This window comes from Gopherus evgoodei, chromosome 1, assembly GCF_007399415.2.
Source record: "Gopherus evgoodei ecotype Sinaloan lineage chromosome 1, rGopEvg1_v1.p, whole genome shotgun sequence".
Lineage (NCBI taxonomy): Eukaryota > Metazoa > Chordata > Testudines > Testudinidae > Gopherus > Gopherus evgoodei.
In genome coordinates this window covers 112,654,922-112,674,723 of record NC_044322.1, presented here as the reverse complement: position 1 = coordinate 112,674,723, position 19,802 = coordinate 112,654,922, and the positions used below count along the sequence as shown (strand labels likewise).

Genomic DNA, 19,802 nt, shown 5'->3' with positions numbered 1-19,802 from the left:
TGAAATCTTCAGATAAAAGGCAATGTATTACAATAACTAGTATTAACCAAATAAGTGCCTAAAGTCAAGCTTCTAAACGAGAGGTTGGCAACCTTTCAGAAGTAGTGTGCCAAGTCTTTATTCACTCTAATTTAAGGTTTTGCATGCCAGTAATACATTTAAACTTTTTTAGAAGGCCTCTTTCTATAAGTCTATAATATATAACGAAACTGTTGTTGTATGTAAAGTAAATAATGTTTTTAAAATGTTTAAGAAGCGTCATTTAAAATTAAAATGTAGAGTCCCCGCCGCGCCTCCCTCCCCTCTCCCCCCCCGACTGATGGCCAGGACCCAGGCAGTGTGAGTGCCACTGAAAATCAGCTCACGTGCTGCCTTGGGCATGTGTGCCATAGGTTGCCTACCTCTGTTCTAAATCCTGGTTACCTGAGTAGAAGTGGCCTGATTTTCAGAGGCTGAACAGTCCCATCCCCGATGGGAATCAGTTGGATCACTGTGTTTAGGTGCTAAAAGTAGTCTATTTTCAGCATTTTGTCCTACTATACCAAAGTGGTGCTTATACTCAGTAAACCATACATGCAATCTGTTATATACATTTGCATAAAACTGAAAGAATTCCTGACAAAATGACTGTATTTCAATATGTTATAATAATTTCATTTTTATAACTTTTTAAAATTCTTCATTTTTTCTGACACAGCAAGAAAATTCAGCACAGCAGGAGTATGCTCTGCAACTTCAGAAAAGAGAACATTTTTTAGCTGAAAGAGAAGCATTGCTTTTCAAACATGAAGCTGCTTTGACTAAGATAAGAGGTGTGGAAGAGGAAGTTCATGCAAAATTTCAAATTATAAAGGAGGTACAGTAATTTGTATTAGAATTATTTTCTTGGGCAAGCATCGTTATCTGGGGCAAACCATTTCTCTTATTTCTTCAGTCCCTCAATTTTGTCACCTGGATGTCACAATGGAGATAATTCTCATTTTTGTAAAGAGCTTTGAGCTCCTCAGATGAAAGGTTGATATATAAGGGTAAAGTAATATTGCTATGTATTTTGGTTATTAGTAGTTGCTTTCTCAGAAAGATGAGTTTCTCAGAACAGTCTGGTTCAGGGGTTGCCTTTTGCTGTTATAATTTGGAGAACAATATTATCCATTTCTAAAAGAATAATTAAATGTAACCACGTGTGTGACTTTTGTTCTGCATATCAGAAAGAATGGTTGGAGATAATTCGTCTAAAATTTTGTGATACGTTAGGAAATAGTTGGTCGGAACATTTTCAACTAAATGAAATTTTGTTAATATGTTGTTTCATCTAAGCCGAAATATTTTGTGGCGCTATATTGATTTAGATGAAAACTTTGTCATGGGGTGGGGGTCTGGAGTGAGGGGAGAAAGAGGCGCGCACACACTCTGTGGCCTGAGTTAAAGGTAGCAAGATAATATATCTTCAGCCATTTGAGACATGTATTAATTAATCATGAAACAACAGTCTGGAGTGTTTTAATGCTATTTAATGTTAAAATATGACATTTAAAATTAATTTCCTGCAATAATTTTAATATGACTTCTTTTGTTTATAATTATATGCAATATATCTTTTTACTATAAAAATAATTTTGCAGTGTAAGGATGAGAGAAAATAGTAAGGAAAAATAATCTATGTGGTTTAAACTAATTTTTTAAATACACCTCTGCCTCGATATAAAGCTGTCCTTGGGAGCCAAAAAATCTTACCATGTTGTAGGTGAAACCGTGTTATATTGAACTTGCTTTGATTCACCAGAGTGTGCAGCCCTGCCCTCCCGGAGCACTGCTTTACCGCGTTATATCCAAATTCTTGTTATATGGGTGGCGTTATATCGAGGTAGCGGTGTACTTTCCTAAGATTCCTGGACTCCTAAACTTTTTCCTGTCCCCTGAACCGAGATATACTTTCAGCAGCAGTTTAATAAGCTCTTGATCTATCTTTTTGAAATAATTTTTTTTAAAAAGAGCAACAAAACTCTAAAATTCAGCATTTCCACAGCTCTTTTGACTGCTTCTGAAGTGCTGTAGAGCCAAGGAGGAGGAAATATTTTTAAGGATTTAGCATTTCCCTTTTGAAGTCTGGTTTCCTGAGACGTTCTGGCAGGCATATCACAAAACTAAAAGCTCCTAATAAATTTTCTTAGTATAAGTTATATGGTCCAGCCAACTTGTAAAACACAGTAGCTTGGAGAAGTTCATGATTTTCTTTGAAGTTCTACGGTTCCCTGCCAGCATGGCTACTCTACTTAACAGTGTCTTGCAGGCAACTGACTCCTTTTCAGTTAAGAAGGTGAGTTATGTTTTCTGAGACTAGCTCTTTTCTGTTATGATCAGTTGGAATTCTCTTTTTTATACTGTCTCCAGGATTGAACTTCTGAGGGTAGGTGCCAGAGCATTCCAGCTAAAGGCTTTTGGCACTCATGTTTGTTTTCCATGCCTATATGTCACATTCAGAGATTTCAGCTTTTAAAATGATGTATGAGACACATTTTTTCAGCTTGGCTTTATAGGAGCATGAAAGCAGGGCTAGAAAAATTTAGCAGATACTTATTGAAATTTTACCGAACACTTGACTGCTATTTGAAGACTAGTACAAAAGATGGTAATTCTCAGATTAAGGAAAATTTTCCCTTCTCTCTCCTACCCACATTTGTCACAGCTGCTGGGAAAAGAGACACTTTTGGTATTTTCACCAAAGTATTGTCTCCGTTGTCTACTTTGGCATGTCATTTTAAGTATTAAACTTGGCTAGTAGCTGTCTGAGAAATTTGAAGCTTCCCAAGGTCCTCTGTCTGCTGGAAAAAAGGAGCATTCTCTCTCTGCTTCACTTTCATACTCTACAGCCCCTTGGCTGTTGCACTGAGGTGTCTCTGTTACTTTACTACTCCTAAACCTCCATTTTTGAATTCTCTGCTTCAATACATGTCTCTGCTGCTGCTCATAACTGTCAATCAGTAGTAAAGGAAAAATGACATGACCTCTCAGTTTCACTGCTACCCACTTTTCTAATTTATATCGGAATATTAAAACAAAGTATTGCATAAATTTGTAGCAATTCCAATTCATCTTCCCAAGTACAAGAAAAACTTCCTATATCATTAGAAATATTTGCTGCACTGGAGAGGAGAATTTTGATATCTTTCTGGCTAAGGTCCATAGTATTCCCTTACAAATAATTAGTGTAAAAATCAGTTTCTCCTTTTTTCCCCCTCCCATGTTAACTTGTTTTTCCACCTGTTTTATTTATGGATTTGATTCTTTGGAGTCCATGTAAATAAGATGATCTGATGATATGATACATACATTTTATGGTGGATTTAAAAAGAGATACGACCTCACCAAAAAAGGTCAGCAGGCCTGCTATTGCTCACAGCCACATTGTAATTTTATTATTCTTTTTGATGTACAGGAGAGTCCTGATTTTCAAAAGATCATGGGCACAAAGTGCAGTCACACTTGGGCATGCAAAATTGCACACCTGACCCTCTGAAAATTAGACCCTCTGTTTTAACGTACTGATTGCAGAAGTTGTTTCTGGTTGGTATATCATAGTCATATTTTTCTATAGCAACACGAGGCAGAAGTTAAACAGCTGTCAGAAACCTTGAAAGAGAAGACTAAAGAAAGCAAGAGGCTCAAATCATCATTTGACACCTTGAAGGAAATGAATGACTCTTTAAAAAAACAGGCAAGATCCATTTTCATACCTATTGAAGAAAAATTGTAAATATTAGAATCAATTTAAATTATTTTTGGAAAGTTGACCGATTGTATTTGCAGTCCTATTAAACAAGAAATTACTCTTGTTCCTTTCCTACAACTTAGTTTTTCTTTTAACGGTTGGTGTCTGTTTTTATAATCTCAAATACTGGTAAAGTTTGTATTACTCTTCTAAATAGCCGGCAACAGGTCACTCATAAGAAAAGAAACATTTCGGTATCCTGCCAAGGAAGTTGAGAGAGCCTTAAAAAACTCAGAATGCAGCCCTGATAATAGCATTGGCAAATCTTCGTGTATTCCATAATGTTGTGGAATCTATTTTTTGCTGCTGAATTGTGCTACTGAATTTAAGCTTTAAAATACAATATATAATTGTAAATATAACTTTGAAACTATAAGCTCAGTGTAAATAATAACAGACCCAGAAAGACAACCGGAAACAACTATTCAGAATGGTGTCAAATGTTCTGTTCATCTCACTGAGCTGTTAATTTTCAGGCCTAAAATGTTGTTATAATTGTCATCTCTAAACTATATTTCACTGTGGATCTTCCAACTTAACATGTTTACCCCATAATCTTAAACTACTTCTCATGCTCATCAGGTGCTAAAAACTGTTTCCTTCCCAACTGTCAAATCGTTTGTTTTTCCTTAGAACAGCTTCTGCAATGCGGTTGTATATGTACAAAAATCTGTGGCATATTCAAAATGTAGAGGCAGGATAAAATTAAATAGCCCAAGGGCTACCATACTGATTTATATTGCTCATTTTCAGATTCAGTTAAATCACTTTTGTAAAGTTTAATTGGAAATGGTGCACAATTTTCAGTTTGTTGTACCGGTGCTCTGAAGAAAAATCTAGTGACCTTGCTGCAGAATTTAGGTTCAGTTTATCCTGAAATACAAAATGATAGAGGCAGTGATAGTTACCAAGTGGGAGATTCAATTGGTTATCTCAGATTGGCTTTGCTACGAATGATTTATAGTGAATTATTTCAGCTTATTTTTATTTTTTTATTTGTTGGGGATGGAAAACGAGAAAACATATGCTATTTTACCTTTTCACCTTTTCATGATTGATTATGGAGCATTTTTGTGATGTCCTCCTACTTTATGCCAGTGTGGTGAGAAAAAGTTAAGGCAGTTGACAAATGTTTAGTCAAATTTTTAAAGCTTAAGGCCAGAAGGGATCATCAGATCATCTAGTCTTATCTCCTGTATATCACAGGCCACTAAAGACCCCTAGATACTTCTAGCTAGACCCAACAACCGGAATTAACAAAAGTATTACAGCCCTCAGAAGACTAAACTGTTGTGTGTCTTAGGGCATGGCTACACTTGCAGACGTAAAGCGCTCTGAGTTAAACCAGCCTTCGTAGAGCACAGTAGGGAAAGTGCTGCAGTCTGTGCACACTGACAGCTTCAAGTGCACTGGTGTGGCCACATTTGTGGCACTTGCAGTGGCATTGGGAGCAGTGCATTATGGACAGCTATCCCAGCATGCAAGTGACTGCAACATGCTTTTCAAATGGTAGGGTGGAGTGGAGTATGACAGGGAGTGTGTTGTGTGTATGTGGGGGCGAGGAGTGGGTTTTTGGGGGGCTGAGATGTCAGCATGCTGTCTTGTAAGTTCAGACAGCAGCAGACCCCTCCCTCTGCCCCGGCCTCTCTCTCTCACTCACAGCATTCCACACTAATGATTGCTTTGTCTTGGGGAAGATAAGCAGCTGGTTTTCAGGAACAGAGCTTGAAAGGGCATATCCGCATTCCCGCTGCGATTCAAAACAAAGACAAGAGTGGCCACTTGACTTAAGGGGATTATGGGACGTTTCCAGAGGCTGATCAGAGCGTAGTAATGCAACACTCGCTTTACACTGGCGCGGCAGCACTCCAGTGGAGGTGCAGCAAATGTTAGTCCGCTCACTGAGGCAGAGAACAAGCAGCGCTGTAGCCACGAAGGAGAGTGCTTTACGTGCCTTGCCAGTGTGGATGGGTAGTGAGCTAGTGCGCCCGGGACTCCTTTATTGTGCTGTAACTCGCAAGTGTAGCCAAGCCCTTAAGACAGAGAACAGGAGAGACCAGTGTGAGACCATGCGAGATACACAGACGCAAGCTCTGTGAATCTAAACAGAGTGACTCCCCCTCTCCGTTCCCAGTCCTGGAGAACAGAATTACCGAGTTAATCTCTCTTTCCCTCCCTCACCCAGAGGGTATGCAAAGTCAGGCGAAGAAATCCAACACACACAGATCTCCCTCTGACTTTCCTCCCACCAATTCCCTGGTGAGTACAGACTCAATTTCCCTGAAGTTTCCCAGTAAAGAAAACTTCAACAGGTCTTAAAAAGAAAGCTTTATATAAGAAAGAAAGAAAAATACATACAAATAGTCTCTCTGCATTAAGGTGACAAATACAGGGTCAACTGCTTAAAAGAATATTGAATAAACAGCCTTATTCAAAAAGAATACAAATCAAAGCACTCCAGCAACTATATTCATGTAAATACAAAAGAAACATATAAATTCTATCTGATCTTTTCGTACTTACAACTGGAAACAGAAGATTAGAAAACAGAAATCACCTCTCAAAGCTGAGAGAAAAGCAGGCAGACAGACCAGAACAAAAAAAAACCTCACACACAAAAAACCCTCCCTCCAGAGCTGAAAAAATCCTGTTTCCTGATTGGTCCTCTGGTCAGGTGCTTCAGGTGAAAGAGACATTAACCCTTAGCTATCTGTTTATGACACAAGTGTAGCCAAGCCTTAAGACAGAGAACAGGAGAGACCAGTGTGAGACCATGCCCGAAGTCCCTGCCATGGCTGGGGACTGATTAAATGAGAGAGACCCTGAGGATCCTAGCAAGTGATTTGTGCTCCCTGCTCCAGAGAGAGGCAAAAAACCCCAAACTCCCTGCCAGTCTGGCGTGAGGGGAAAATGCTTTCCATACTCTACATATGGTGATCAGTTAGACTCTGAGCATGTGAGCAAGAACCAACCAGTCAAGTGTCTGAAAGTGAATTCTCAGTTCCTTTTCAGAGCACTGGTGTAAGTTTGTGTATAGTGTACGCTTCATTCCACAATATAGACGCTTGTCCAGAGAGACTGCTCTAGCGAAATTAGTTATGCGGATAGTGCTTTGAAGCTGTAAAGATACCTATAACTGTCACTGTACACACATTAATATAATGCATAGAGCTATGCACGCAGATAATTTCAAATTAATTGTATATGTCTTTTTCAGAAAACCTCACTCTTCTTGAAGGTATGGTTTCTGAATTTGGGTGTGTCTGTAGATAATGTGAGCCCAGTGTTTGGCTTGAAAGTTGAATTCTCAATTCACAGGACATAGCTTATTATACATTACACTGAACAGTTAGCAGAGCTCTTACTAGCTGACTCTCTTTATAAAGAGGTGAATGACCATTGCTTTGTTCAAACAAAGAGCAGATAAATTTGCACTTTAATAAATCAAGCTGCCTATAACTAATGATTTTTGAACAATCTTTATCTGAAGTAAAGAATGAGTTTAAAACTATTTTTGAACCCACAAATATTTGAAACATATTTTCCGATTCTTTTAGTTAAGTGATGTAAGTGAGCAGAACAAGAAGCTGGAAGTTCAAGCAAGAAAAGTACAAGCACGTTTAGAGAATTTACAAGTGAGACTTAGTTTTTCCTTATTACTTCTTCCCTTGTAAGAAACAAGTCAAATCTAATTTATTTAATATATCCTGTTGCAGAGGAAGCATGAATTTTTAACAATACAGAAATCTAAAGATGTTTCTCAAGCAATGCAAGAAATTAAATCTGTGAAGCAGGAAAAAATGGCAGCAGCATCAAAAATTTGTAAGGTAAGGCACAAACGAGGAGGAAAGGAAACTTCTGTCTTAATTAAGAATACATCTCTACCTTGATATAACACAAATTCGGATATAACGTAGTAAAGCAGTGCTCCAGGAGCGCGGGACTGCGCATTCCGGTGGATCAAAGCAAGTCTGTTATAACGCGGTTTCACCTATAACGCGGTAAGATTTTTTTGGCTCCTGAGGACAGCGTTCTACTGACTTAGAGGTGTATTAGATATTGGACTATCTTTCTAGAAGACCCACTTTTCATATGTCTTTAGGAAACTAGTGAAGTAATTTACTCATGTCATTTATTTATGATATGAGTGAACTACTCAGTTATACTAGGAAAGGGGTTAAAGCAGGAGTCGGCAACCTTTCAGAAGTGATGTGCCGAGTCTTCATTTATTCACTCTGATTTAAGGTTTCGCCTGCCAGTAACACATTTTAACCTTTTTAGAAGATCTCTTTCTATAAGTCTATAATATGTAACTAAACCATTGTTGTATGTAAAGTAAATAAGGTTTTTAAAATGTTTAAGAAGCTTCATTTAAAATTAAATTAAAATGCAGAGCTCCCCTCCATCCCCCCAGACCGCTAGCCAGGACCTGGGCAGTGTGAATGCCACTGAAAATCAGCTCGCATGTCGCCTTTGGCACTCGTGCCATAGGTTGCCTACCCCTGGGTTAAAGTGTTCAGGGAATAAGAACAATGGGATTGCATTGGGGAAAATTGAGTGTGTTTAACTGGAAAAAGAATAACATTTAAATGTGTCACTAAAAAGAAGTGCACTTCTTATCATCCTGATCACTTTGCTTTTATGTTGCATCTCATCAACCCTCTTTTAATCTGTCCATCTTTTTGAATTGCATGTCTGTTTCTTCCACTGTTTGGAAAGTTCTTAGCACATTTTGGTTACTCCACAATGTAAATAATATCTCTGTGTACAGCTTTCTATAGTTAATTGAAAAGAAAAACTGGTAAGTGATGTCAGATATAGGAAGATTAACTTGTGAGCCATAGGTAATTATGCTCTTAGTGCTTATAGTAGAAAAAGCCTCTAGTGAGGGAAAAACTGAGTAAATGCTGACATGTTTCATACATGATTGCAATATGGTCACCTTCCTTCCTTCTGTCTTGAAGCATTCTCTTTTGCTTTTGTAAATAATATTTCTTATCGCAGTTTTGTCCTATTTAATAGTGTGCCATCTGTCAGTTTTCCACTATTATATCCCTTATGGTAATTATGAAATCTAGCAATGAAATTATTTGGAATATTGCTTGAAATATTATACACAACTTTCTCTTTGCTTTAAGGCAGCGGTTCCCAACGTGGTGCCCGTGGACACCATGGCGCCCTCCGGGGCATTTATGTGTACCTGCCTAGTGCCCAGCAGGGGAGAGAAGCTGCGTCCCCGTGCCGGCTGGGGCAGAGAGCTCCGGAGCTGTAGGCTGAGCGCACCGGTGTTCTCGGTCCCCGGCAGGCGCGGGATTTGCCTAGTGCCCAGCAGGGGAGAGAATCAGGGCCCCTGCACCTGCTGGGGACAGAGTACTCCGGGGCTGTGGGCGCCAGTGTTCTCTGTCCTCGCGGCTTCTCTCCGGCTTCTCTCTTCTCTCTGGATTCATATATTATATAATATTAAATATTTTTTTTTGTATTATTTTATGTACAAATACAAAATAAGCCTTGAAAAATTGTTGGCGCACACCACACTCTTCTGAAAATGTGAATGTGCTACTGGTCACAAAAAGGTTGGGGACCACTGCTTTAAGGGAACTAGATTTTTCCCACTGGGGGCTGATCCTAGAAACTTCCTTGAATGTATCTGCCTTTTTTTCCCCTGACAAGCCTACAAAAATTTAATAGTTAATGTATTGTAAATTCAATAGTTAATGTATTGGAGAAGGCAAACTGGATGTTGGGGGAGGTTTTGTTCTTCTGAAGTCTTGTTCTTAATTCTTTTAACTTATTGATTATTAGAATGAACATTATTCAGTTGTAGTTAATGAGGTAAATTTTAATAGCAGTGGGCTACGTACAAGAAAGTGTTATGAATTGTTTAGTGCATCTAACATTTCCCACATAAAAATTACCACGTGTTGACAATACCTGTGAATTATGCAGTTGTCTTTCACGTTATGACCAAAGTTGTAAAACAGACCCATTCTGTGCATGAAGATGTTTTTCTAATACTTTATGTAAATTTCGTACCTGTTGTGTTTTCTGCCAACCAATAATCACCACAAATAATGGTCTAAACTCCTAATTTTTCTCAGGCATTCATCCATCCTACTCCAAATACATATAATAAAATGTTAAAACTGTTTTCATATTCTGACATACCAATCTGTTTTCTTTGAGAGGCTCTAATACTATTCCATGTGTTTTGGAAAAGCTTTATAATCTTATTTAATGTTATGGTTGTTACAGGGACCACTTAATTCACATGTTTATGAGCTTTTAACTGTTCTTATGGACTGGATCTCAGATCAGTTCCTCAAAGTGAAAATAGAGGAAGAAGGAAGAGACAATCAAACATTAACATACACCCACAAAAATTACACACAAGAAAAGTGTGCAAAGGTAAACAGGTTTGGATTGTTTTTTTTAAACCTTGTGGCCAGTATGTGCCAGTTTTATTTATATATAGTTTGAATACTGTAACAAAACAGAAATAATTGTTCATAGTTAACAGTTCAGTATTCATTCAGACAGTAATATTTAGTGGCGTTTTGACACTTATAGCTCCAAAAATACAGGCACTTTAAAGAAAAATAAGATACTAAGTTCCTGTCCCATTGTAAGCCATCTCTTACTCATGATCACTTCTTTCAGTGAGAGGATTTTTAGACTTCTGTGTTCATTCTTCCCTGCAACGTTGAACATAAGAATGGGCACACTGGGTCAGAGCAATGATCCATCTAGCCTACTATCCCGTCATCTGACAGTGTCTAATGCTGGATGTAGGGTGACCAGATGTCCCAATTTTATAGGGACAGTCCTGATTTTGGGGTCTTTTTTTCTTATATAGGCTCCTATTACCCCTCACCCCCTGTCCCGATTTTTCACACTTGCTGTCTGGTCATCCTAGCCAGATGCTTCAGAGAGAATGAACAGAACAGGACAATTGAGTAATCCATCCCCTTTAGGGCAGAGAGAGTCTTAGGACACCCAAAGCATGGGGTTGTGTCTTGGATCTTCTTGGCTAATATCCATTGATGTACTTATTATCCATGAACTTACCAACTCTTTTTAAAACCCAGTTATAGTTTTGTCCTTCACAACGTCCCCTGGCAACAGGTTGACTGGGTGTTGTGTGAAGAAGTGCTTCCTTTTATTTATTTTAAACCTGCTGCCTATTAATTTCATTGGGTGATCCCTAGTTGTTGGGTTATGTAAAGAGATGAATAACACTTCCTTATTCAATTTCTCCACACCATTCATAATTTTATAGACCTATATCAAATGTCCCTTTAGTAGTCTCTTTTCCAAGATAGAAAAGTCCCGGTCCAGGTCTATGTTACAGACTTATGTCAGTATAACAGCATTGCTCAGGGCTGTGAAAAATCCATACCTCCTGGGCAATGTAGTTATACTGACCTAACCACCCAGGTAGTCAGCGCTATGTTGATGGGAGACTTTCTCCTGTCAACATAGCTACCACCTCTTGGGGGGTGGATTAAATAGGCCAACTGGAGATGTTACTGTGCCAAAGAGAGAGCATCTTCACTACTGCAGCGCTGTATCGGAAGACAAGCCTCCAGTTTTTTTTAATCTTTCCTCATGTGGAAGCCATTCCATAGCCCTAATAATTTTTGTTGCCTTTCTCTGCACCTGTCCAGGTTCTTTCCCCTCATCCTTTTTTCTAAGCAGATCTGCATGCCTAATTTAAAATAATGTGTTAATAAACGTATTGGAAGATTCAGTATGGAGATTTATAAAAGGTGGGGTTATTACTGTATGTTAACCCCCTTATTCCTTATCTTTCCTTTCCAAACAATAGTCTCTGAAGAGAGTCACTGAAGTTCTCAGGAAAACTTATTTCTCTCCCCCTGCCATTTCCACTTGCTGTTTCCACTAAAGTAAGGAAATCTAAATTTTAAAAAATTACTAAAGAAGGAATTCCTTAAAACAAAGCTCATCTTTTAGTGGCCATCCCCAGGAAACAGTGGTGCTGAACTATAGATCTCTTTTGTTTTTTTAAATACTTAAAAGTACTGAGTCTCATCAACTTTATTTTCTGATTTATCCAGATTACATTTTTTGCAATTCAATTTTGCTCCAGGAAGAGTAGCTCTATCTATTAATGAGGCCCACCTTGATCCTGCTAAGATCTTCTGGCAGACCCTGGCCTCCCTACCTCTTATATCAAAGAAGGCTAGTGAGTGCCACCAAGTGTCTTCCTAAGACTTTGATTGTTTTTCATTCATCCACCCCCAGACTATCTCCTGGTAATGGCTAAAAAAGAGGAGGGCTAATGCCTATCCTGGATTTGAGGAAATTAAAAAAGTTAATCAGAAAACTGAATTTCAGGATGGTTTCCCTTTTGTCCATTATCCCTGCCCTCAATCTTGAAGACTGGTAAGCTGCCTTCTGTTTACAGGACTCTTATTTCCAAGGCCCAAGGAATTACTTGAGATTTATGGTTAAAGACTCTCACTGCCAGTACCAAGTGCACCCATTTTGCTTTTCATCAGCCCCAAGGGTCTTTACCAGCCATACGGCCCTTGCTGCTCTCCTCCAGTTCTGGGTTATCCAGATTTTCTTTGCCTGGATGTCTGTCTGGTCTGAGGTTGGGTCAAAGGAGCAAGTAGGAACAACGTTCTTCAGAGCCGGTTGCTGTTTACTTGTTTGCGACTAAGAATAAATGCAGAAAAATAAACTTCAATTCCTGTCAAAAAGGTCATATTTATAGGTGCAATCCCAGCAACTGCTTATCTACCTCAAAACAGGTTTCTGACCATTGTCAACCTTTGCGAGGGCCTCAAGGCCGAAATTGGAACTATGGTACAATCCTGCATGTGATTTACAGATCAAATGGCATCATTCAAATATGTGACTCAGCATTCCAGACTTTACCTCAGATGCTTGTAGCTCTGCCTTTGGTCAGTCTATCTCCCAACAAAGCACTCTTTGGACATGCTGATTTGCATACTTGCATGAATGTTCTTGAGCTGAGGTTCAGAGCCTCTTAGATTACTTGCTGTACCTTTAAGAAAACAAAACACCAAAACCAAAGCAAACAGGGCTTTAAGGGCTTGTCTACATTGGCACTTTACAGCGCTGCGACTTTCTCACTCAGGGGTGTGAAAAAACACACTCCAAGGTGTGAAAAAACACACCCCTGGGTGCTGTGAGTTTCAGCGCTGTAAAGTGCCAGTGTAGACAGTGCACCAGCACTGGCAGCTATTCCCCTCATGGAGGTGGTTTTTTTATAGCGCTGAGAGAGCTCTATACAGCGATTACACAGCCACATTAAAGTGCTGCTGTGGCAGCACATTAACATTGCTAGTGAAGACATGCCCTCAGTTAGAGTTCATCTAGCCTCATCTCTGTTCACCCTCACATTAAAGACTAGAGTAGTGTCCCTGTGGGTGCTCCACTTTAGGTGGCGATACATTCCAGCGCCATCGATCGGAGATTTATGGTAACAGTTCGTGCGGGTCACCTTGCGGTGCTATTGGTTCCTCATGTAGTGCGCACACGACCCAAGCCCTCCAGTTCTTTCTCAACCGTTCTCAGCTTAAGACGGAGCAAAGGGGTAGTGTTAGCACTTCTCCCTAAAACCATTAAGATATAGCTTTTAGATAAGCACTAAGATAAGTTGTTACAGATTGTTTGTGTTAGTGTAAAAAAAAAAATTCTTGTTAGTTTGTTAGACAGTCCCCTCCCTCTCCCTTAAGGGATAGGTACTAGTTAAAATGCCGGGGTCTCCAGGCTTCAAATGAACAATGCTATGCCTGTTTCAGATAAACTTTCTTTATGCATATGTTGCCTGGGTGAGGGGCATATTCCCCAGAAATACTCCCACTGCAGCAACCTGAAAGCCAGAGCCTGATGGGACAGGAATCTTTGGCTTAAAATGATCTTGATGGAGAAGGCTCTCCAGCCTGAGGAGAACAAGCAAACAATCTCTCCGGGCACTCCTCAAGATGGAAAAGGAGACCTGCCCTTTGAAAAACCAAAAAGAGTGCTCAAACATCTTCGCAGAGAGATCTGCAAAAACAGAGGTGGTCTCCTGTGAGGTTGCTACCCCCGATGCCATCTTACTCTCAGGTGAGCACCTATAAAGCTCCAGGCACCACCAAGGTCAGAAAGAAAGAAACAGAGTCAAGGCACCAACACAAACATGCCTCCTCCATGGCACCGAGCTCACCGGTACAGGACTTGGCACCGAGTGTCTCAGGCACCATGTATCCACCGACACTGTCGGCACCAGTAGACACCACCAAGTCAGCACTAGCCAAACAACACCCCGGTGGGCACTGACTCCATCAACGAAAGGGAAAGCACCCTTGGCACTGAATACTCAGAAATCAGCACCAACACAGTCTCTGCTGCACTAGAGAGACTTAGAAATTTCATCAGCACCACATTCACCAATACTCGGTGCCAAGGGGGCCCCCATGGGCTCCAGAGGAGATCAAAGCCCACAAGATATGGCATGGTTCTCCAGTGATGATGAGGCGGAGATGCAGGGACAATACCCCCTATCTTCACATCACTCCTCATGTAAGGCCCACCGACCAAAATGGAGCCACATGGGTCCAACACACTGAATGAACCAACCATGGTGCGGACCCACAAGTATGTACCCTCCTATGGCTTTCCCAATGCAATGGATGCAATGGAGTCAGCATTCTAGACTGCCCATAGCACATAGATGTGAACTGCGCTCTAACCCAGCGTCTCCCACACCACAACCCTCAGAGACACAGGAATGGGGAGAGGATACAGAGTGGGGCATAGACCATGACGCATCTCCTGTGCATAATTCATCTTCCTCCCCAAATGAGGCAGTTATGCGCCCCCCCCACACACACACACCAACCTCGGCGGATGACTTTAAACAATTTCAAGAGCTGTTCAAGAGGGTCGCGCAAAGCCAAGACATCCCACTAGAGGAGGTAAAGACAAATCAGCACAAGCTGGGGGATGGAGACTCATCCTGGATCTGCGGAAGCCCAACAAGATCCCAAAAGCTGGTCACATTGGGTATAATACTCCCAGCACTGCAAAAGGGGGACTAGTTTTCAGTCCTCAATCTGCAAGATGCTTATTTGCGTATCACAATTCATCCTGCTCATAGGAAATTTCTACGATTCACGGTAGGACAAGAACACTTCCAATACAGAGTACTTCCATTCAGCCTGTCTGCAACACCAAGAGTCTTCTCCAAAACGCTGGCAGTGGTAGCAGCACATCTCCGCAAACAGAGAATGATGATTTCCTCCAACCTGGATGATTGCCTCATGAAAGGCCCAACTCTACGAGACACAATGGACGCAGTGCAGTCGACTATCACACTATTCCGGGAGCTGGGTCTACAAATAAACGAATAGAAATCAACCACAAACCCGGTCCAACAACTAGACTTTATTGGGGCACATCTCAGCGCCATAGAAGCCAAGGCATCATTACTCCTTACCAAATTCACAAACCTCACGAACCTTGTCTCAGAGGTACAAGTCAGTCCTCAAGTTCAGGCTTGCACTGTCCAACAATTACTAGGACCCATGGCGGCCATGACGTTTGTGGTATAACATGCAAGACTACATATGCGATGCCTACAAGGTTGGCTAAGCAACGTATACGTACCAACATATACAAGCGGCTCACAGTTCTATCAAATGTCCTGAACTCATTACAATGGTGGACAAGGCCATAAAATGTCTGTATGGGTGTCCCTTTCCAATAGGAGGCCCCAGCAACAGTGATCACCACAGATGCCTCACTAGTAGGTTGGGTGCTCACATATGTCAATATACAATATAGGGTAAATGGTCTGCAGGAGAGACTCAACTGTACGTCAATTTCCTAGAGCTACGAGCAGTCCACAGTGCCTGCAGACATTTCCTACCTCATATATGGAACAAATCCATTCGAATTATGACCGACAGTATCACCTATATGTACTGCATCAACAGGCAAGGAGGAGCTCGCTCACATTCTCTTTGCACAGAAGCCGTGAGACTTTGGAATTGGTGCATACAACATAACATAAACATCACAGCATGTTACCTGCCAGGCTGTCAGAACACGACAGCAGATACGCCCAGCAGGTACTTCTCCCAGGATTACGAATGGGAGATGAATGGAGAGGTCCTGAGTTCAGTTTTCAAAGGGTGGGGCATTCCCACTATCGGTCTGTTAGCATCCCTGATGAATTGCAAATGTGTGATGTTCTGCCACACCCTAAATTCTTACTGAAAGTAACCATCATTTCACATGAACCAATCTATTCACCTGCCGACATTCTACCCTAAGTCTCTTAGTACTCCAACAGAAGCTACCTATGCACTCTAGACTTTAGAAGGGCACTAGTGTTCTACCTTGAAAGAACCAAACCTTTCAGGAAATCCCCTAGACTTTTAATTTCTACTACCAAACTCTCAAAAGGAGATGTTTTATCCCAGAGATTATCCAAATGGATTTCCACATGCATTCAGATGTGCTGCCATATCCGGAATCTAGAATCACCGGAGCACATTAGAGCACATTCTGCTAGGTCCATTTCAATCTCAGTAGCTTTCCTCAATAACGTTCCAATACTAGAGATCTGTAAGGTGACCACCTGGGCATCCGTCCACACATTCGCAAAGCAGTATGCAGTCACACAGGACTCCAGGACTGACACCGTAGTGGGCCTCACAGCACTTACCTCAGTGACTTGAACGAACCTAAAGTCCCCTCACCCCTCAGAGGGGCACTGCTCTACAGTCACCTGAAGTGGGGCACCTACAGGGACACTACTCAAAGGAGGAGGAAAGATTACTCCCTTTGTACAGTAATCGGAGTTCTTTGAGATGTGTGTGCCTGTGAGTGCTCCACTACCTGCCCTCCTCCTCTCTACTTCAGAGTTTGCAGTGACGACTCTGCGGTAGAGAAAGAACTGGAGGGCTCAGGTTGTGCGTGTGCTGCACGCGGCACCAGTGGCACTATGAGACACCTAAACTGCACACGCACAACCCATTTGGACACTGCTACCATAAATCTCTGTTTGATGGCACCAGGACACACCACCACCTAAAGTGGAGCACCCATAGGGACACGCATCCTGAAGAACTCCAGTTACTGCACAACCTTTCCTTTTCTTACATCTGATGTTAGTGATGTTTCTTAAAGGACTTACTTGTGCATACTGTCCTATCAGAATCCCATCTAACGAGACCTCCCTTTGTGCCTAGGACATCTTGCTCATTATTCTACCTTTCTATGAAAACTATATTTGTGGTGGCAGTTACATCTGCCAGGAGAGTTTCTAAGATAATAGGTATTAATATCCATTCACTATTTTTCACAAGGATAAAACTGCTTTAGAAGCACATCCAGAATTCATCTGAAAGTGATTACAGACATTCAGCTGAACCAAACTATTCATTTACCAGTATTTTTTCCAAAGCCTCAAGCTGAGAGAGGGGAGAGACTGCACTGCCTTGATGTGCATAGGGCCATACATTGCTACATCCATAGAACCAAGTCATTTAGAATCTTACCTAGACTCTTTGTGGCCTATGCAGAAAGAGTAAAAGGTCAAGCAATCTTGGCTCAGTGAGTGTCATATTGGATATCTTCATGCATAAAATCCTGTTACGAATTAGCAAATGTAATTGCTGAGTCTACAAGGGACTTCAACAGCTTTTCTAAACAACATATTGACTGTGGGCATCTGTAAGGTGGCTACATCTATACATACTTTCACCAGACACTATGTCATCACTTCTCCAGACTATGCCATCACTCATGTATCATGAGCTGATGTGGACTTTAACAAATCTGTACGTCATTCCCTGTTTGCCTAGTTCTGAAGTCTCACTGCCTTCAGGGCAACTGCTTGTAAATCACCTACAGTGGAATGTACACCTCTACCTGATATAACACTACATGATATAACACGAATTTGGATATAACGCGGTAAAGCAGTGCTCCTGGGGAGGGGCAGGGTTATGTGTTCTGGCGGATCAGAGCAAGTTCCATTTAACGTGGTTTCACCTATAACACGCTAAGATTTTTTGGCTCCCAAGAACAGCGTTATATTGGGGTAGAGATGTACATGTGAACTATCACTTGAAGAAGAAAAAATGGTTACCAGTACTTTGTCTACTGTAACTGTTCTTTGAGATGTGTTGTGCACATATGCATTCCATGAGCCTTCCTTCTTTATTGTAATTTGAAAGTGTCATTGTTTTTCTGCTGCAAAGGAACTGAGAGGAAATCAGGGTGACTCCACCTTTTTATACACTCAACGGCATGCACAAAGACGTCCAAGTACTGCTGGCAAAAGTCTTTGATTCAAGTGCATTGGGTGCACATGCACACATACAGTGGAATGTATATGTGCACAACGTATCTTGACGAACATCATTTACCATAGTGGTCAGTAGCCATTTATTTCCTTTGGAGACAGAGTTAAGGTGTCAGTGCATTTTACAAAGAGAAATCAAACAAACTACACAGAAAATTCATAGGGCATAAATCCTAGCCCTGTGTGAAATTTCACATAGATTGGGCTCATACTTTTTGAGAAAAACAGGAATTTATGCAACATTTTGAGTCCATTTTAGAAGTCAGCCTTTTTAAAAAATAATAATCTGAGTTACATGCTATTAAACTATAATTATGTAATTTTTATGTACTTGCTGTGCGTATGCTAAACGTATTCAATGCACTGGATCTGCCAGATAAGTATTTGCATGTGCAATTCATTACCATCCAGGAATTTAAGTTGTTTACTCAGTGACAGATGCTGTATAAAACTACCACTGTACATTTTTCCAGCTTTTACCTATCGTTGCTGAACAACTCCAGTGGATGCCATTTGTGAACCCTAAACTACATATGCCTGTAATTAAATTTATTTACTGGGCTATAAGGCAGCTAAACTGTGGGACACAGGTAAAACATGTATTCTACTTACAGAATAATTCTTTAATATTTCATGTTCAGAATGCTCATTCTCAGAAGATGCTCAGATACTATTATATAAGATAGATGCTTTTCAATATACTGAGTATAGTTTTAAAAAAAACATCAGCCTTCACAACATTCAAATTCAAATAATTTGCTGCAGATATGAGGCAAAGGGAAAAAAGTTAAGATAGTAATTTAAAACTGTTTTGTTATGTCACAGTTATTTTTATCAATCCTGTATTTAGTTTTATATTATAGATCTGATCCATGCTTTATCTGTCTAGGGACTTATGTAGCCCCTATTGTAATGTCTGAAAACCTCACAAATCTTGAATTTATCTTCACAACATTCTTCTCAGCTAGAGAAGGAAATTCCCATTTTATGGATGTTAAACAAAAGATGCTCCCTAAGTGAAACCTTGTATTGTTTAATCTTGAAGTAAATGTTTTCATCCAGTATGTAATGGAAGTTCTTACAGAACCGTACTGTAGCAGCATAAATGGTGTCATATCTTAAGGTCCAATCCTGCAAAAATTTATGCACATGCCTAACTTGTATACTCTGAGTAGGCCCTTTGAATGCAAAGCTAGGCACGTGTCTAAATCTTTGCAGGACTGGGGACTTAGATTCTAATAAATGAAGCTGAAGTTACAAAGCGGATTGTTTTTACATGAGCATCTGTATTTTTTTTTAATTTGGATCACATTAAAGATGCATTATATTAACAGTGTGAAGAATATATTCTGCCCCCCCTCCCCCCCGTTTTGCCTTTCCAATTCAGTGACATGATCTCCAATAATATACTTTTTCCTTTGCTGATGAAGACTTCTGTAATATGTCAGTGTATTATACATAAATTCTCCTTAATTAATTTTACATAATTGTAATTACTTAATATATTGATTTTCTTTAATATAGAAACACAGTGGGTCTGAGCGAAAAAAAAAAAAAAAAAAAAAAGAATATAAGCTGTTGTAAAGGCTACTGGGGTTTTAAGACTGTCCCCTAGCAAAAGAGTAACAAAGCATTATATACATGAGTGATCATTTCTTTAAACTTTGGAGGCATTTTATTGCAGCA

At 40.3% G+C, this 19,802-nt stretch overlaps 1 protein-coding gene across 9 annotated transcripts in view; it reads left to right on the top strand.

The window, feature by feature from the left end:
* The window catches only part of CCDC138 (coiled-coil domain containing 138), a 78,898-nt gene that overhangs the window by 15,156 nt on the left and 43,940 nt on the right, over positions 1-19,802 (top strand). For 5 of the 9 annotated variants that reach the window (XM_030569318.1, XM_030569303.1, XM_030569363.1 and 2 more), the window contains 7 exons: positions 698-856; positions 3,596-3,715; positions 6,987-7,007; positions 7,327-7,404; positions 7,486-7,596; positions 10,022-10,174; positions 18,590-18,706. In XM_030569318.1, coding sequence (XP_030425178.1) covers positions 698-856; positions 3,596-3,715; positions 6,987-7,007; positions 7,327-7,404; positions 7,486-7,596; positions 10,022-10,174; positions 18,590-18,706 — 759 coding nt within the window. The remainder of the gene's footprint in view (positions 1-697; positions 857-3,595; positions 3,716-6,986; positions 7,008-7,326; positions 7,405-7,485; positions 7,597-10,021; positions 10,175-18,589; positions 18,707-19,802) is intronic. The other 4 variants (XM_030569308.1, XM_030569327.1, XM_030569338.1 and 1 more) reach the window with 4 other exon arrangements.